Below are 21,001 nucleotides of genomic sequence, written 5' to 3' on the forward strand. Positions count from 1 at the left end.
GTGGACCCGCTGTGCAAACCTCAACTCTGCTGGTCCTAGTAACCACACCTCAGGGCAGGAGGATGCACCATATATGAACGTTCCATCAATCGGGATTCAGCTGTAGCGGGCCTCTTTTATACCATGCTTGCATTTATTAGAAATGTGTTACTCTTCTCGCTCTCCTCATCTCTCATCATATGTTTTACATTGATTTAGTAAACTGTGTGATTTGAGCATTTTAGTTTAATTGGTTAAGCTTTCTGTCTGTGACCACTGTCTTGCCCGCCGGTGTACCCGGAGGCTACCTTTGAATCAAGGTCAGTTCCCACATGGAGCACAACTCACGCAGCTATGTCATACTCATTCATGGATTTTTTTTTTTCCTGAGTCTTATCGACCAGTTTAATTTTGAGAAATCCACACAGAGTTGGGTTAAGGAATTCCATCCTCTCTAAAATCAAAATTTACTCCTCATCCCAAAAGGGTATAGATCAAAGATGGAGGGAAAATGGAGAAGACCTGGGCTTCAACTCTGCGATATTTCTAATTCAATCACATTTTTGAGAAGCTGACTGAATAAATGTTTAAATAATTTTGTCTATATTTAAAAAAAAAGCCATAACACGTAACTAAGTTACCAGAAACAACCAAAAAGTGTAAAAGCAGGATTTAAAGAGGGTGTTAGTAAATAAGCTACATATGAATTATTTTCAGGAAAAAGAAGTTTTCTTCAGCAGCTGGTGTGGGTGATATACTAATTTTATGACAAGTAAAGCAAAAATAGGATTTATGTTGCCAGAAGCATGAAGTTTCTAAATAAATGCTCTTTGCAACACAGATTAATAATTCTGTCAACTTTTAGTCTTATTTTAAATAAATAAGCATATGCAAAAAAATATGAGATTATGGTAGTAGGAATTTGCAAGTTGCAAGGGGAAAACCTAGACCCAACCAAGGGCCTGGGTGATGATGCTCTCCCTTTGCCTTGCCATTGCTTATACCTGTTAAGTTGTTCTTGAAGCAAATCTAATCTTTGCTCCACTTCCCCGTAAGTGAGGTCACTTTCAGTTTCAGAGATCCCCCAGGCAGCTCGCTGGAGTGCTGAGGGACTAGACTCATCAGCCTGAGTCTGTGCATTTTCTTGTTCCCAGCTTCTTGTGTCAGCGATATCTGTGGGAAATAGCAAGATGGACGTCAACTTCTTTGGGTGCCCCTTTGCATCAATACATGGAGACATCTACAAGATAAGCAGGAAAGGATCTCAGAGTGTAACCCCACAGACAGAGAGCCAGGGTGATTCAAGGACCTGTCCAGGGGCCTCCACCAATGGGTAGCTGAGCCCTACCTTCCTCACCCTGCCTGCCACTTCCACTGTCCATTTCCACATGAAAAAGACATAGAGATGGTCATGAGTTTCGAATACAATTTGGTGTCTGATTAGAGAGCAGTGATTTTGCGTTTTCGTATTTGGGAAGAAACAGCATATTTTGCTCCTATAGGCATACCTCACGTTATTGCTCCTGGCTTTGTTGCATCTCACAGATAGCAGTTTTTATACGACCAGTGTTCTGACCCCTGAGCTAGGGAGCCTTCGGACACCGGTTTTTACAGATCAAAAGTTTGTGGCAGTCCCGTGATGAGCAAGTCTATGGGCATCATGTTTCCAACAGCATTTGCTCACTTCATGTCTCTGTGTCACATTTTGGTAATTCTTGCAATATTTCAAACTTCTTCATTATTATATTTGTTACTGTGATCTATGATGAGTGATTACAACTCCCTGAAAGCTCAGATAATGGTCAGCATGTTTTTAGCAATACAGTATTTTTAAATGAAGGTATTGTACATTGATTTTAAAGACATAATGCTATGGCACATTTAATAGACTACAGTACAATGTGAACAAAGAACAAATTTGACTCATTTTATTGTGATATTAACTTTTTTTGCAGTTGTCTGGAACTGACCCTGCAATACCTCTGAGGCAAGGTTATACAGCTTTGCCTTGGATTGAAGATTTTGGGGGCTGTTCCCCTAGGATAATTAGCATAATTTGTGATTCAGAGCGGGCCCAAGGAGAGAGCCATGGAAAAGTTCTGATCTTCAGGGGCTTCTCTTAGGGCCAGCCCAACTCAAAGTAGAGCCATCAAAGACGGCCAGGGTGTTAAAAGTCCTGTAGTCCCATGACACTATTCCGTGTTTTTATCTTTCCTTGGAGCTCCTTCTGCACTATCTTTTAATATATTTGCATTAATTTCCAATAAGCTTTCTTGTGGCTCTTTTATTTAGAATATTTTCATATCTCTATACTTTAAACATTCTGCTTATCTGTTCAAGTCTACTTTTCAAAGGCTCTGAGTGTCTGTTATGTGCCAGACACTCTGCGGAATGTGGAGGAATTAAAGGCAAAAAGACCCAAGCCCTACACCTGAAGAATCTGGTAGCAAGGTTCTGATCATTTTTCATACTGCTGATGAATCTCCTTTTAATTTATGGCTTCTCTTACAATCCGTATTTGCAAGTTATCAATATCAGAGGGCAAATATAGTATCTTATTTTTTCCTCTCATTTTTATCATACACCTCGATGGCTTTTGCTCTGCTTTCTTATCCTCCACATTTTACATATCCACATAAGAGCTTAAAATGATTAAAGGTTTGGAAAATAAAACTCTAGGAAAAATATTAATGGAGTTGGGAGTTTATTTCAGAGATAAAGAAGTGATATCTTCTCACTGGGAGGGCTGGTAGGAGGAAAAGAGTATCTAAAACTGGTCTTCATTTTCACATGGAAATAGAGTTGAATTACAGAAAGTGATTTGGGTTTGATAGAAAACTTTTTTTACTTTTTTCTTTTTGGATGCTAGCTATGATTAAACACTGACAAAAGTTATGTAAAGTTAAGGAATTTATATCCTCAGCTATTTAAAAAAATTGGGTAGAAAGTAACCGATTTGGGAAGATTAGGTATGATTCTAGAAATAGGGAGCAGCATTTGCAGGCTTTTTGCAGTCCCTTCCCTTCCTGCAGTTTCTCCAAAAGTACAGTCAGATAGCTCAAAAGCATCCCCTTTCTTCAAGGAGCAGAGAAAGTCTCTGTATTCGTTCTTCTATCATTATCTCTTTACCATTGAATACACAAAAATTTCTCTAATGAGGTGCCTATGATTGCTGCCTCAATTGGGTGAAGCAGTACCAAAGGAATTAGCATCTCCAAAGACAGCATTAGAAAAATAGAAGGTCAGGGTTCCTTGTTCTGCTGAAATGGCTAACAGATCTCATAGGGCTTGTTATGAATTCCAGAATGGTTCTTTGTGATTAAGGCTTCCTTAGCCTATGGGATCCTGGTGTTTTGTTTTGTCTTTTGATTTAAAGGGACAGAATATAATTTCTTTTGATTTTACCAAGCAAAACAAAATGAAAATGAACATAGAAAAATGATATTGCTGAAGGTTTCAGTAATATATCAGCAGATTTTCACTGAAAAGTATGATTTAGTATTCATAGACTTGTAACGCTATTTAAAATGAAAAACAATAATATAATGTCTTAGTACACTAGGTTTTCAATTTTGGAGCAGCAATGCCAAACATTTAGAACACACATACAATGGTTTGGTGATGTCAGTGCTAGTCCGTGTCTAGCCACCTGCTAGCCGGGTACTGTAGGAATCTTTAGAAAAGATAGTAAGAACTGATAAGATGGAAGTTACATATTATGCTCAGAAGTTTTGTGCCAAAAAAGGTTACAGAATTTCTGCCTATGCTTAACAGCTCTCTCATTCACAAATCATATATTATAAATTGATTTTTAAATAACAATGGTGAATCACATGCAATAAATTATGTAGGATTATATTTTTTTCTTTACGGCTCAAGAAAAAAAACATTACCTTCTCAGCAGAAATGAATAAAATGTAAACTATTAGAAGCTTCCTTGATTGTAATTTAATTTTTTTTATTAAAGTCTGGGTATGCATGATTGGCTTGTTTTAACAGCAATATAGAAGAAAAAATTTCAAAGGGGGAAATCCTGGTTAGTGGTCTTAATCAAAATGAACATCTTAGTAGACACTTTCTAAATATAGCTCAGAAAGACTCTGTACTCGGTTGCCTTGGAAAATGTTGCTATAGTTGCAAGACACATTTCTGGAAATGGATGAACAGAAAGTAAACTTTCACTTTGCTCTGGGTACACATTTTTTCTAGAGTTAACTTTTGACCTCAATCTAAGTCGGATCAGAAACCACTTAATTTGTTTTTTTTCTTTTCAGTTTTGCCAAAAGGGTGCTCCTCTGTTGGATTCAGCATGACAAGTGCAGGAATGTAAGTAAATGAAATTTCCTATTGATAAAACTAAAATTTGGGGGGATTAAGTAGTTCACACTACAGCTGCTGGAGCTGTACCCTACACAGTATTCAATTTCTTGAACATCCCATAATACTTCACCTTAAAAAATCAGTAAGGGATAAAATTTGCAGTGAATGAAGTTTTAGAATTCTCCATTAGTTGGTCAGATTAATTAACCAGGTTAACCATGTGTCACACTGGTCAACGCTATATGATATCAATTATTTTATTCAACTGACATGAATATTTAGCTATGTATTTTCATTCCAGGTAAGGATTTATTATTTGAATAGGGACTCAATTGTACATTTTTGAAAATTAAAACTTTGTAGATATTAAAATTATTTGTTAGAATACTTTTTTTTATCCCGCATGCAGGCTAGCTAATTAAAAATAATTGGAAGAAGCGGCCAAGAAAAATACAAGACGAAGGGCATGAGAACTCACTGTCAGCAAGAGTCATTATAAAGTCAAATAAAGTCCCCAAAATACATCTTTAATGACTTGTCACTTGAGACTCTAAAACTCAAGAAGAAGACAACAAAAATTACTTTTTAAAAAGCCAGGTCCACATTCTGCTGACTTTGGGAGAAGTAGAGACGGTTCAGTGAGCTCTTCAGAACTTCTGACTTCGGTGATACAACCTTTTCCTATTTTTAGTACTTCCCAGAATCTGATTTCATAAATAACTAAAATGGGACATTTGGTAATCACATCTAATATTCCATTCTTCCATTGTGATAAATGAGGTACTATTTTCATTCACTTCATCAAGATTTTAAATTGTCCAGAGAACATTTGCATATATTCTTAGCTTACTTCAACATGGGATCATGGCAAAAGCTGATTTGATATGATAGGGAAAGTAACTCTGGAAAAATGTGAAGCCCAAACATCCTAGATTCAATAAAACTACTGTTGTCAGATATAGTCACTTCAAATAATGGTGATGATGATAGGTAATATTTATTTACTCTGAGCCATAATTTTGCTATCCTGCCAGGCCAAGACCGTTTTCCCTTTATTTCTGTTATATTCTTTTGATTTTTTTGGCTCTGCATTCTTTTTTTTTTTTTTTAAGATTTTTATTTATTTATTTAACAGAGATAGAGAAAGAGCACAAGTAGGCAGAGCGGGAGGCAGAGGGAGAGGGAGAAGCAGGCTCTCCGCCAAGCAGGGACCCTGACGCGGGGCTCGATCCCAGCACCCTGGGATCATGACCTGAGCCGAAGGCAGCCGCTTAACCGACTGAGCCACCCAGGCCCCCCAGCTATGCATTCTTTACCTCTACATTTTTATATATCCATTTGTATATATGTATTTTATATATACATTCAATGATTAAAAGTTTACAAAATAAAATCTATGAGAAACTAAACTGAGTTAGGGATTTTATTTCAGAGAAAGTAATTTATGCATGTTATCTTGTTCAATAAGTACAATCATTTAGTTGGTTAGAAAATATTATTCTATTTGAAAGATGAGCAAGCTGAGCCTTAGTGGGGTTTGTCAAGTTACTTATTCAAAGACATAAAGGGAGCAAGTGAGCAAAGCAAAGAAAGAAATGGAGCTGGGGTTGGAACCCAAGCAGTCTGACCCACACCTGTTCTTGCCCCCACCTACCAGTTAGATTTAACGAGATCTGTAGATCTGTTATGCTAAGTTAATTGTTCCTCCATGTGATAGTTCTTAACTTTTCCTATTTCCCATCCATTAGACCAAATTTGCATACATTAATCAAACATGATCATCCATCTCATGCATCTTTTCTACAATAAAACCCATATATTTGGGTATTCCTTCTCATAGAGATGTTAAACAAGGATGTTTAAATGAGTTGGATAAAGAGCATAATTTATGTAGGGTCGTTTCTCCCCATTTGTTCATAATTCCCAGTAAACTGAAATTCTTTTTGGTGTTTATTGTAGCATTACTGCATTGGCCTTTCATGCTAGAAAATGACTGGGTTGGGGGTGAGAAGTGAGTACAGAGGGTACATGTAAGAAGCAACAGATTAGCTCTCTTAAAATACTCATTAATCCCCGCTTCCTGTCGGAATCACTACAATAGGCCTTCCCACAATGTTCTATGTGGCGTTATGCTAAATCTCACTACCACAAAAACCTCTTATGTTATCAATGTTTAGGAATAATTAACACTATTCCAGATTTGCACAAATGCTTTGTAGATGATCTGAGATCTGAACTCTGCAAATATTTCAGGAAGTTGTAAAAAGATTAAATTAGCATGTGTGAATACAGTTCTTCATTTGTGAAAAGTCGCCATTTTACAATTAGCACCAAAGGGAGACAATCTGATTCCTGAGAAACTTGATTACCTTTGCAAGAGTGACTTCTCTTATCTATGTGAATTCTTCCTGAGGTGGGCACTGTTCCTTCAAAATTGAGTCCAGCTGCTTTCCCCATTCCTGCAGGAGAATCTACTATTCCTGAGAAGAGAGGCTTTTGTTCATCATCAATGGAGGAGATGAAAGATGAAGATCTGCTTTTTTTCTCTTCAAAGTGCTTCTTGGAACTGTGATAATGTCTTATGGTATCTACAGAGTCTTCAGGACCATTTGTACTGTTCCCTTTGCCAAAATCTATCAAAAAAATTATTTTATAGGAGATAATCAAATGTGAGACTCTATGCATATTATGCTACCTCACTATATATAAACTACACTTTTAATAGTTGTGTTCTTTAAATAACTGTAACATAGAATTTTCTTTAGGGGAGCCTGGGTGGCTCAGTTGGTTGAAAGTCCAACTCTTGGTTTTGGCTCAGGTCATCATCTCAGGGTCCTGGGATGGAGCCCCATAGCAGGGATTCTCTTCCTCTCCCTCTGCCCCTGCCCCCCCCCAAATAAATAAATAAAATCTTAAAAAAAATAATTTTATTTAAAACCACCAGGAAAGTTGTTCATTCTCTTTTTCCCATTGAGAATGTAGCTACTTATGGAGAATTTTTTTTCTTAATTCAAAGGACATTAGATTATCTTAATGAAATACATTGTTTGTTTAAGTCTCAGGGAAAAAAAAACAACCTGTAACTTATAACCTTATTTATACATGCTCAACAGTCATCTGTATTCTTAAAATCTCTGGTCTACTATCTCTTTAAGGAAATGAAAAAAGGGGGAAAAATGTGTCCCAATTCTAAAATATCACGACCATGCCGTCTGTTTGTTTTTAGCCTCATGCCCTCTTGTGTGGCAGGCATTCACATGTTGTGAAGGTCAAAACCAGAAGCCTCCTTGTAGTAAAGGCTGACGGGATGAATTTCAGCCTTAGTTCAGTGTATGTCATGGCCTTGACATTCCAGGCATTTTGGTAGTGTAGCATACTGCAAAGAATATAAAGCTTAAATACAGTAATTAAGGTGGGTTTACCTAATTACATTAAAGCCAATAGTGCATATTGGCTGTTTTATACTGAAATGTCAGGACAATTTTAGCCCTGAAAGTTGCGTTAGAACATATTTCAGCAGGAAAAACTCCAAAAGACAAATCCCAGAACTTATTTCCATTAGTGTCCTGGGGAGACAGTATAATTCTCCATCTGGTTACTGCTAATAGCTAACCAACGCAACTCCAGAAGGTGTAGTATTTTCTAGAGAAATGGTTAAGATAGTGTCCCCATCTACTCTATGCCTGGTTGTGCTTAGTCTATTATTTATAGAAGGCCAAATGAACTGACTTAGGCTACTCCAGAGAAACTTCCAATTATTTTTTAAAATACTTATTTAAAAAATATGTATCATAATTTAAAATATGAGAAGCCAGAAAACAGCCCAAGGCAAAAATGAATAGAGTTTAAAAATCAACTTTATGGGGCGCCTGGGTGGCTCAGTGGGTTAAGTGTCCAACTCTTGATTTTGGCTCAAGTCATGGTCTCAGGGCTGTGAGATCAAGCTCCGCATGGGGCTACGAGTTCAGTGGGGTTTGCTTCAGATTCTCTCTCTCTCCCCCACCCCTCCCTCTGCTTGTGTCTGTGCGTCCGTGCACGCGCTCTCTCAAATGAATAAATAAAACTTTTTAAAAAATCAAGCTTATATGAAATTGTTATTAAAGAGTTCGTTTATGTCCTGTCAATTAAAGTTAAATGCAGCAAAAACCGATTGCTTAATTTATTTTCTTTAAGATTTCACACTTGCTCAGCGATTTTATCATTGCTGAGAAAATCACAGACTTCTCCAGTTTGTTCATTCTTCCATTCGTTTGTTCGTTCCTTCCTTCCTTTCCTTTTTTTGAGAGAGAGAGAACACGCACCCGAGGCAGGGCTGGATCTCACGACCCTGAAAGATCATGACCTGAGCCGAAACCAAGAGTCAGATGGTTGCTTAACCACCAGAGCCACCCAGGTGCCCCTCCCAGTTTCAAGCACTGTGGACACCATTGGTTGCTCAGAGTCACTTACATTTCCCCACTCAACCGCTAATCCAATTGGCTATAAATTTTCAGATCGGCATTTCCTTTTCTCTCCAGTGTCCCTGGCACGGCCCTCCTTAAACTTCTAGAGTTCATTATTATCATCTCATCCTCTGTTTTCTTTGGTTTTAACTTCTTCCCTCTTGAAAATTTGGTCTACATTCCCCATATTCTAAACACATTTCATTCCTCAAAAAATAATTGTTTCCAATTTTATGCTAGTAAATGTAAAAAAAAAAAAAAAAAGCTTCACTTCTCTAACTTGTCCTCACACCTGCTTAGAGAATTGCATCAGTTTGTTGCTCCTGAGTACACCTTTGTGCAGTTTGGGCACCAGTGGGATTTGAATCAGCACAGGCTTCTGACCTTCCTGAGAATGCCTTCCTTTTAACCACTTGCATGGAGTCTTCTCCAGTATATTCAAATGTAAACTGAATTAATCATTACTTCTTATGCCTCCGATCTAAGTACGGAGAATGCTAACATGGATCTTTGTAATGAATGTACATCACAAATTACACAACCATTTTGTCTTTTTGGCTTGAGAGGTCTTAGGAGTTCTCTGTAGATTTTTCAATCCTCACACATAGTAAAATGTTCTGTCCTACCTACTGCCTGGGCCTCAGTCTTTGTTTACTAAGTGTGACTTGATTTTGGATGCTAAGGGACAAATTCATCATTTAAGAGATATTTTTAAGTTGAATTATCATAACTTGCTGATTTCAACTCAGGACAAATACTCATGAAATGTGGTGAATGAGGGATTATGATTTCGTCCTACTGTAAAATGGAACAAATTACTTTATATACATGGTCTCTCAATCTTAGAATAAAAACTCCAGGTGAAAGCAGAATCACGAGAGAAGAAGAAAGAGTTTCATTTCCTTGAACTTTTCCAATTCGTAAGGAGAATTACTCCACATTTACTTCTGTGTTCATTGCCACTGGAGGATGAGCCTGCTGCTTCCTGGGACCTAGGCCACATGGACAGTTTCTTTAATGCAGCCTCCCTGCAGCCACATTTTTCTATTCCTTATTAGATAAATCAAAGCTTCATATTCCATCACAGAAAATGAAAATTGAAATGACCATCGATTTGTGGATTAAAAATGGAAACTGCTCTGGGTTAGGCTGGAGGTTGGCTGAGGGAATACATGAAATTAGGCTAAAATGCATTATAATTAGCCTCCAGGTACCTCTAGATTTTGAAGGCCTGTTCCATTTCTGCCCTTTTCTAATTAAACTGAATTATTTGATAGATATTATATAGTACGAGGCACTGTTTCTCTTGATATGAATTTTTTTCTTAATGTTATTCTTATTCTATGTAGAAATAGTATTCTGGGGACAGTGAGGTCAGGGAGTTTTACATTTTCCCCTCTGCTCGAGGTGAGATTGTCTAATCACTCCTGTTACCATCATTTTACAAAGACAAATTTTCGCCTGTTTAATTAAACCTCAAGTTTGCTTTCTGATTTAGATGATTAAAACCTTTTTTTTTTTTTTTTCAAATCCCTTGTTTCTGGAGGCTGACAGTTCACCTCCTCACAATTCTAAAGCATTTGTGATTTACCTTGTGGGTGTCTCTCTGGGTTCAGACTGAATTCAAGAGTACAGGTAAGAGTATCCCAATGGAGTAGTTGACCCATCCATCTTAAGAATGATAACATTCTTCTATTTCAAACAATCTGGGAGCAAATGCTTGCTCACTCCACCTTTTATGGAGCTTTTATTTCAGATTAATTACCATTTTTATTTATCAGACCCAGCAGATAGACCCAAATTTTGGTTGAAAAGAGGCACTGAATGTGCCCTGCCCTGTCAGCATTTGAGTTTTGGATTTCCTACTGGTAACAGTGCTGAAATAAGCTGAGCATTTTAGGGCCAGATGCATTTCAAAAAAAGTTATTTCATTAAAAATTGAGGTCTAAAATAAATTTCTTCAACTGATTTCAAATACCTTAGTTCCTCTCTAGCTTCAAGGAATGTTGAAAGGGGACTAGTGTCATTTTTCTATACAAATGCAAGATAAAAACATTTAAACTGTCTTAAAAATTAAAATAAAGCAAATTACATTTATGTATCACTAAAGTGGATATTAAAAGCTAAGTATTATTTGTTATTGGAGAAGATGTTCTTAAGAGATGCCAAAGTATAATACCAACACGTTTAAGGCTTAAATTAATAGAGTTAAACCACTTTTATTCTATAAAAGTAAGTTTAACAATGTATATATTTACTCCTTACTTCAATAGCCTTCATACTACTATGCTACTTTGATATTGCATTTTCTGTCCATAGAAAGAGTTGTGTAGAATATTCCAAATATTTGGTCAAAAAAACCCTATCGGTTAAAAAATATGTGTGTGTGTGTGTGTGTATGTGTGCGTATCTCATGTGTTATTATACATGCTATTATACTAATATATTATGTATCTTATAAACTATACCCAACATAAAATCTTAATTATTATTATCACCCAATGAATCATATTGGCATACTCTGAAGTAAGCACAATCCAACTTTGAAGATATTTAAAGAGAAACTACTTTTTTAGCATGTTTCAAATGAGTATACCTCATTTACTTCTGTTTGGGCCAATCATCTTAACAAGTCCTTAACAAAGGCCACTAAATAGGTCACTGAAGCATCATTTTTGTTCTTCACTTTCTGAAACAATGACTTTACTTCCATCTCAGGAACTGTAGGACCTCTTTTTTACAATGACCTTAGTTAAGTTGGGGAGTTCTGGGGCACCTCCAGTCCAGAATTTGAAGAAGGAAAGAGAACTACTTGAAGATTAAAAAAAAAGCAAACAAGCAACAAGATGTCCTCAAATTCACAGCTAAACTAACAACTTTCTCTTGTTGAGAAGTAGGTTTATTTCATCAGAAGAAATGAGAAGCTCATGAGGACAAGCCACGTTCATCAACAAATTAATTTTAAGAGATAAATGATCCAAAATATTAACTTCTATTTTGTTCAAGTCAACTTGCCAGAGATTCTATATACCTTTTTTTTTTAAATGTATCTTTTTGAATGTAAGCTCCTTAACGACGTGTAGCTGGCGTGATTGGAAGGGGTGGGGGGCGGTAAGGATTGAAGCCTAAAGAGTTCTGGTGCCTTGAGTAGGTAGTGAGTGGCAGTGCAGGACTCAGCCTTTGTCTGTCTCCAAAGCCAGTCATGTGTTCTGTCTGGTTCTTGATGCCTCTGCTAAGTGATTCACAGTCATCAGCACTCTTGGTTGTCTGCCTTCAAGATATTGTTTCACATGAGCATTAAACTAATTAAAATAATCAATGCACTGCATGAGCAGCTTTTAGTTTATGTACCCCCATAGCATTTAACATCAATAATTTTCTGAAAGTTCTTTGTTCTTTATACTTAAGTATGTGTTTTTCTCCTACACATTCATTCTACATCAAGATATGCATAGAGTGAGTGTTCTGCCTTTAGAACATTAAACTGGGGCGATGGGGACTAGATTGTTTTCAGCAAATTTTTATACTTGCTGTAGCACCATGGAGTCCTGAAGACTAGAATAGGTTCTCAAGTTCTGGATGACTAGAGTTAATTGTGTCTTCACATTGCCCAAATCATGCTTACTCATTGACACACCAGGAAACTTCAAAGAGCTGCAAGCAGGCAAATACCTATACTTTATATAAGATAAGTCTCATAAACTAAGTCTGTGATTAAAGGAAGTTTCCAGAATCAATAGAAATGTCTAGTTGCATGAGCACAGTATACATTGTGATATGCTCTTAGGGCCTTATCAGGAGATAAAAACATTAGATTATTTAGCTTGAGAATGAGGAAACTAAACAAGATTGAAAGGAAATTTACCTGAAGTCCAGCAAACAGCTGCTGTCTAAGAAACATGATTTATATTGAATTTGGTAAAATAGGTTTTTCACTCAAAATAATTAAAAGCATTATTTTCATGAAAAAAAAATAAAAATAAATCTTCAGGTGTACCGGGAACATTATTGTATAGACAACATTTTCAAGTTGTTCTTCATATCCAGCCAGAAAAAAATAAGAGATTAACTTCAGGATAAGGGATTTTGATTAAGCCTACCGAAGAACAGCTTGAGAGTAATGGTTTTGATTTTAGAAAAAGTTACCAAGAGAATAATGAAAGACACCTCAGAAATAAATTACCACCTATTTGAGTAGTTTATTGTTCTGTAATCAGCCAGAGGACTCAACAATTAGCCCAATTCAACAAATATGTATCAACCATTCTTTGTTAAAGGAATCTGCAGTTTGATAGAGAAAAAGGACAATAAACATTAACCACTGTGCAGGGCAGATTTTGACAGTATCACCAAAGGAAAGTGACGTGGGAATTCATAAAAGAAAGAAAATCTATATATTTGGGGAAATCAAGAAAAGAGTTCATATTGAGGAGCATCTCTCTACTTGCTAGATAAGACGCTTCCCAATTCATGAATTGCTTCCAAACCCAATTACTTCTTAAAAAAAGAGTTTATGTTGAATATATCACTGGAGATTAACCATGACAAGAAAAAGGTAATTTTGGTTGATGAAAAAGTGGTGTGGTGTGGTTGCATGTGCCTGTATTTGACGATAGGGAGGTAAATTCTGATTAAAGGAATGATATAAGCAAAAATACAGAAATGATTTACATGGAATAGAGGGCAGTTTAGCTTACTTGAAGTGTAGAGTAAGCTGAAGCTAGTAGATGAGCTGCCCTAGGGAGAGAATTCAGAGTGAAAGGGGCCAAGGAGAGAACTTGGATGAAGAAGGCAAAAGGAGGAAGAGAATCAAAAGGAAGATGCTCAAATTCTATTTCATTAATTGATTTACTTTTTCAACAAATATTTGCTGAATACTTGCTATGAGACAAGCACTGAAGTTACAGGTGACTAAATATTTCCCATCTCAATGGTGTTTAGAGTCTAGGGGCAAACAACATTGATTAAATAATGATGCAAATAGACACAGAAGTACAACTGGAATTAGTGCTGCAAAACAGAGGAGCTGCTTCGAGAAGGACAGGTTAGGGTTGTTGAGGAAAGGGGAAGTCCTTAGAGGGGAAGTCCTTTAAATATGTGCATGACATAAACATAACTGCATTTAGAAAAAAAAAAAAAAAAGATCACCAGTGGTCCAGTGTAGGGAATAGATGAGAGAGGGGCAGGTTGGATGTGGGGAGGTGAGTTGAAATGCTCTTTCAGTATTCCAGGTGACAGATTAGGGTAGCTTGGCCCAGAATTGTGGCTAAGAAGATGGAGAAAAGTGAACCAGAAGGGACCTGGTTTGGAGACTAAATGAAGATGTACTGGAGCAGCAATAACAAGACCTGTTGCCAGAGTTGATGGATAAGTTGAGAGAAGGTCACCTCCTAGATAGATATCTATCTAGATATCTTGTGCAATTGATTGGGTGGTGGTTCCATTTAGAGACATGGCAACTGATGAAGAGACTGGTTTCCGGAGGAACATCATGAGTTCAATTTAGGAAATTTTGATTTTGAGCTGCCTTTGAGATTTCAAGTTGATGGTTTAATAGGCAGTTGGATATATGAGATTGGAGCTCAGATGGTCTGGGATTAAAATGTAAATATTCACGTCTCTTATGTGAGAATATAATTAATATAAATGAGATCACCCAGGAAAATGTTCGTATAGAATGAGAAGAGAAGAGGCCTAGGGCCACACCTTGAGAAATTCTAATAACTAATAACTAGTTTAGAAGATAATGATCCTGTAATTCTCTTCAGGGAATTACTGAGCACTAGAAGGAAAATTGGAAGAGTGCAGTATCACAGATGCCAAGAGAAGAGTATTCAAGAAAACAAGGGGACTTGTTCTGCTGAGAGCCAAATTTTAGACTAGGACGCTTTTCGGATCAGCCTGGGGCAAGAATGGAGACTTCTTCAGGAAAACCTTCTCTCGTCTGCCCAAGCATAATTAAATGTACCTTCATCTGGGTTTCCATTGAGGTATGAGGTTATTCTAGTACACATCCGCTATTTTTATTCAAAATTACAAAGGGTGTGCCATCCCTTCCTAGGGAAGCTAGGGGCTGTTTTAAACAATTAGTTTTTCAGAAATTGAGTAGTTCTTTAAAAATGTGAAATGTTAAATATTCATTGAATACATGAGTAAAACATAAAGAATAGTTAGAGGGGCAGAAAAACCCAAAGAGGACAAGGAGTGGCAAGTCCATCAGAGAGTGTGAGGATGAAGAGGTCTAACAAATACCACCTTCATCCACATCATACATGTGAGAGGATGAAGCACTCAGGCTGCAACAAGGGTCCTCCCTCCAGAACACTCTGTTCAGGACTCAGAGTGTACTATTCAATGGCTATTAATTGGCCTCCTTTCCCCCCCTCTTTTTCTTTTTTTAACCAACCTACTCTATATCTCTATCTGTGATGTCTCTGTAGATCTCAGATGGCTTTGCTGAATGACATCTTTGAGAGCTATCAAACAGTAACCCTATCATTAGCTCCTGAAAAAAGCAAAAGATTTGCCTTTCTAAAATCTGAATGAAACACCCTTGAAATCAGTAGTAAATGAGCATTTAGTAAGAAGGGCTAATAACCACATGCTGTACATTTAAACTTTAGAAATAAAATGAATTACCTTTGTCTCCCTCACTATCAAATGAGAATTTCCTTCTTCGTAGTTTACAGTTGTCTCCTTCAGAATCATTCACGGACTGTGATCGTAGTAAGAGATCAGCCTTTTTAATGGACATGAAGATAAAATGGAAGATTATTCAATTTGAACATAACATATTGTCAGTAAATTCTTTACAATTTCATATCATTTCAACCACTTGAGACTTAATTATTAGATTGCAAGCAAACAGCTACAATACTTGGCTTCCTGGTTGTCTCTAAATTATAAAATGGACTGATAGAATAATTCTAGTAGTTTCACCATCTGATGAGGAAATCATAGTTGTAGAAGTTATTTGTCAGAAGTGTTTGGGGATAATGTTGTCAACATTTAGAGACAACATATTCTTTCGTGTAGAATGTATTTTATGTAACTAGGTAAAGTTAAAATAAAAATAATAATTAAAAAATTGCAGAATCTGTATTACTACAGAGAAAAAAGTAAAAGTTAATTATAACTAGCTGTGCTGTTTAAATACATGGTAATGATTGCAAAGTCAAATTTCACAACAATAAATATAAGGTTAAATTCAATGAACACTATGCTTTAGGCATTTTATTATTTTGACCTATTGTTGTATTCCAGTTCCTCCTTCTTTCCCCTCTGGAAATATTTATTTATTTGACAGAGAGAGACCCTCTGGAAAATATTATCATTCTGTAATAAAAATGGAAGCTCTGAAATAAATAAAACCAATGGAAGCTCCTGTTTTATTTGGTCGCTGTCTAAACTTTTTATGTAAAGAAGTTATCTGGTTTTTCAAGGCAAAATCGGAATGAGGTTGGTGACATGAAAATGAGATTTTAATAAGGTATTGAATTCATAAAAAAACATGATTTTGATAACTTGAACCTCTTATCATCTAGATATTTTTAAACTTCTCAGTGTTTTGAAGAGAAGCAATTATCTGAGCTGATAATTTAATAACCTGATGCTTCAGGTTATTAAATGGGACCCTGGTGACCCCACAAGTTTATCCTCTTTCAGTCCTGAACAGAGTGTTTTGGAGGGAGGACCCTTGTTGCAGCCTGAGTGCTTCATCCTCTCACATGTATGACGTGGATGAAGGTGGTATTTGTTAGACCTCTTCAGTCACAGTAGCTGGGAATGACTGTAACTCTGGGAGAATTAAATCTACTACCTTTTACCTAACTATTGACTTGAGGATTTTTTCTCCCAGAGAGCATATTAGTTAGCATTAAAAAAGAAAACTTGGAAGTGTCAAAGGCCCAACATTTGGTTTCTGGCAAAAAGCTATTTAGAATCAGAGCTGGGATAATGGGGTTTGGGGAGAAAAGGGGGAGGAATAAACTAGCAGTAAATTATAGGCTGCAATTCTGTATTCTTAGAATAGTGATAGGTCATAAAGACACATTTTTATAGTAGAAGAGAGTGAGGGATGCAAGGGCTACACTAATTTTGACTCAGGTTGAAGCCTGATTAATTTATACTTCTGTGATTTGGAAATTGTGTGAAATGCGGACCTAAGCTTGAATGAGTTTAATTTTTTTCATTATTATTGAAAAGTCCTTGCTAACCAGTTTGTGGTATAAATAATAGCTGGGAGAACATTTTAACCCCTGTGTAAAATAAGCTCTTCTAGTTGACTTTCAACAGCCTAGAATCACCCATTTCTTACAAAGAACTGGTACACTCAGTATAAACCAAGGCTATTTTAAATGCAGTGTGTCACCTAAGAGTTCCTGAAAGGTCAAATTTAATTGACCTCCTTAAAGTTATTCAGTATATTTGAAAGTAATTAGACTGAATTCCTTCCCTCTAACTTAGCAATTCCAACATGAAGTTGGCTTTTCCTTCCAAATATTCAGAATCGGTAAAGTTTTGCTCTGTTTGGCTTGATCTTTCAGAAGTATTTTGGCAATCCAAGAATAAAATAAAATGTCATAAGTACAAAAATAAGCAAACCATTAACATATACCTTTGCAGTCTCATGTCTTAGGTTGAAAGTCAACTCTAGGTTTGTGAGAAAGTGATCGGAAAACTCGGGATACATATCCAAAACTTCTAACAAGTCTTCTCTCTGGATCTTATGCAAGTCACAGTATGTGAGAGCTCTCACATCTGCATTAGACTTTCCAGGTTTAGCATAAAGATGAACCATTTCTCCAAATATATCGTTTTTTCCTAAAAAAAAAAAAGAGAGGTAAAAGGAGTCTGAACTTAATGTTTTCTTTCTTTCTGTTTTAAAGATTTTATTTATTTATTTGACAGAGAGAGACACAGAGAGAGAGGGAACACAAGTAGGGGGAGTGGGAGAGGGAGAAGCTGGGTTCCCGTGGAGCAGGGAGCCTGGTGCGGGGCTCGATCCCAGGACGCTGGGATCATGACCTGAGCCGAAGGCAGACACTTAAACGACTGAGCCACCCAGGCGCCCCTAATGTTTTCTTCCTAAAAGTACAAGGGAACCACTGACCAGTCCTTGGACCAAAGACTTCAAATGGAAGATCCCATGACCAACAGACACTTGGGCAGCAAAATTCCAGTACCTTCTACTGACTGCTTCAGTCATGTTTGTTTGCTGAGTGGAATTTTACCTCTTAACATACTGGTCCTGGTATAATTCCTATTATTTCCCTGTTTTGATGCTTTGGCTAGGTCTCTAGAAATGCAGCAAACATGACTTTAGTCTACTCTGCCCTATATGGCTAGCAAAGGGTCTTGCCATATAGTGGGTGTGGTCTAATTTTGTCAATCCAGGAATATGAAAAAGGTGGCAGTGAGTCAGATTCACAAACTTTCTATCTCAGGATGGTCTCGGGGAGGGGGTGGGTGATGCCAGGCACAGGGGTATAGTGGAACGCTTTCAACACTAAGAGGACTAGAGGTATAATTTGAACATACCTTGCTTCTTTTAGTAACGACTTTTGGATTTGCCCTTGATGAATTTTCCAATTGTTTAATAAATCTAGTTTTATTTATAGTCTTGCCTTTTTACCAAATGGCCTTTATTCTAAAAGTGTGTCCTTCTTGCTTTCTTGCCAAACCTGGGATTATTTCAGTATCTGGCTTCTGAGGGGTCCTCCTCATCCCTTCTGCCTAGCCACAGGCCACCTGCTTTTCCAGGCTTTGTTCAATACTGAGGATGATGACAGCAACAACAAATGCTTACTGAGATTTAAGTAGGTGCCAGGCACTGTGTCAAACGCTTAGGTGAATTATCTCATTTAATCCCTAAAATAACCTCATAAAGAAATTACTACTTATTATCTAAATATTTTGACTATGAAAGAAGATTAAAGAGGTAAACTGATTAGGTCAAGGTCACCTACTTAGTTGGGTGAAGGGAGGGAGAGAGTAGCCATGATTAAATCCCTTGCATTCTGACTCCAGTCAAAATCTTTTCACACTTGGTAGGCTTAATCTCCTCCCCATGTTTTACCTGAATGTCATAGCCACTTAGATTTTTCTGTCTCTGAATGTCAAGGCACTTAAAAATTATGGAATACGTGCTTAATAATAACTGATAAATTATTGATCGTATAACTTTTAAAGATCATCAATGGTAGTGTAAAATGGTACTTTCTTACATATATCATGAAGCTTCTTTTCAGATTTAGAAAATAACTTTCTGGATTCGTTAAGTTAGTTTTTGATAGACAAGTTTATATATACCTGACTATGGAAACTATCAAAGACTTTTAAACAATAAAATTCCAATTGGTCAAAAATATCTGTAATGTTCTTATTTTAAATGTGAATTTAATGGGGAGAAATCAGAGATCATATCTCTATGACAGAAATTGATATGGGAGAGAATACATTAACTTTGTTTTAAATAAATACCTCGCTTCAAACATGGAATGAATAATCATAATTTGTGAGGATTTTAGGTGCAGATTTACATGGAAATGGGGACAGAAAAAAAAGAATCTTGAAATTCTTTATAGTTTTAATACTTCAGTATAGATATTATCAAAGAAAAGCTCTCAACTAAATTCAGCATGAGCTTTGCATTTTAATTAGTTTACACCACTGTAAATGAGCAAAAACTAAGCCAGCCAGTGTGTACTGCTTAACTACACTCTAAAATTAATTTTTTATAAGGCGAGAGGGCTTGTTACCTCCCTGTAGAAGCTGGGGCAGGCTGATTCTAAGATCAGGAATGCAATGAAGCATGCTTCTTCCCTGGCAACATACAGAGCAAACTGTTGAGGCCAAACTTGGTGAAAGTCCAAGTTTATTATATAGCTGCTACCTGATTTATGTTTTTATTCTTTGCCTGATTATTGAATCGTAAACCAAATTGTGCATCTTGTCAATTTGGGGTTTAAAGAAAGCTGTCACTATAACAAAATTATCAAAATATATAGGAATTACTCAAACTTCTTCATCCCGTGCTAGGCCATACTCTGGTTTTACACGGCAGCAAAGAAAACAGACAACATCCTTGTCCTTTTTTGGATGTTAACGTCAAGAATCTAGTGAGAGGAAATTGTTGAGTTACGTGCTCATTATTTAAATGGACCTGGGTTTAATCCGCAGGAAAACAAAGAAGTGCCTATGTTCACAAATATTGGGTGTGGGTGTTCCCTTGGGGAGATTGAGGCTTAAACCTCCCCGCGAGATGGTAGGGGAGAAAAACTGGTCTCCTTTCTCTCTGCTTCTTTCCTCTTTCCCACTGTTCTAATATTCCAAAGAAATCCTACAAGTTCACACTGACTAAATTTGGTTTTGAACAGACAAATTGGATAGATGGACTTTCTTTTGCACCCAAACCAGTTTAATTTACTAGTAATTTTAATCTCCTCACCACCTTTATCTCTGTAAGTTCATAGCTCTTTATATGACTTAGGTAAAGACTCATATAATTCCATTTGATAGGACACAGCAGGTAAAAGTGCAGAGCGAATAGATGAAATTTATCAACACATAAACACAGTTCACGACAGGGCACTGGCGCATGCTAGCAAGTATCTTACAATGTATACATTTTATTTAAGGTGTTAAGGGATCCAGCATGAATCCAAGGTTCTCCAACATGAAAAGCAAAATGCTGACTGTTTTCATATATTTGGCCTCAAACGCTTAAGTAGCTGCCAAGAACTGAAGAGAGTCATGGAAGTGTTTACACATCAGAGAAAAAGTGAGACTGTCATGAAAACACACTGTCTGCAAGGTCAATTTGATTTGGATTAAATTTTAAATAAAGCTTTAAAATGACCTATCAGCACCTCTGAAACAAATAGTACATTATATGTTAAAAAAAAAAAAAGAAGAAGAAGATAGCAGGAAGGGAAGAATGAAGGGGGGGAAATCGGAGGGGGAGATGAACCATTAGAGACTATGGACTCTGAAAAACAAACTGAGGGTTCTAGAGGGGAGGGGGGTGAGAGGATGGGTTAGCCTGGTGATGGGTATTAAAGAGGGCACGTTCTGCATGGAGCAGTGGGTGTTACAGGCAAACAATGAATCATGGAACACTACATCAAAAACTAATGATGTAATGTATGATGATTAACATAACATAATAAAAAGATAAAATAAAATGACCTATCAGTCTTGTACTCACAAATAAATGGATCGGTCCTGTTTTCTATTGTTTTAAACTACGCATCGTGCCA

At 36.8% G+C, this 21,001-nt stretch overlaps 1 protein-coding gene across 1 annotated transcript in view; it reads right to left on the bottom strand.

The window, feature by feature from the left end:
* Positions 1-21,001, bottom strand: part of KCNH7 (potassium voltage-gated channel subfamily H member 7) — a 471,825-nt gene that overhangs the window by 5,764 nt on the left and 445,060 nt on the right. Inside the window, 4 exon segments of the mRNA XM_021702769.1 lie at positions 984-1,152; positions 6,669-6,920; positions 15,381-15,480; positions 17,359-17,564. Of these exon segments, the coding sequence (XP_021558444.1) occupies positions 984-1,152; positions 6,669-6,920; positions 15,381-15,480; positions 17,359-17,564 (727 nt within the window).

Source organism: Neomonachus schauinslandi, chromosome 3, assembly GCF_002201575.2.
Source record: "Neomonachus schauinslandi chromosome 3, ASM220157v2, whole genome shotgun sequence".
Lineage (NCBI taxonomy): Eukaryota > Metazoa > Chordata > Mammalia > Carnivora > Phocidae > Neomonachus > Neomonachus schauinslandi.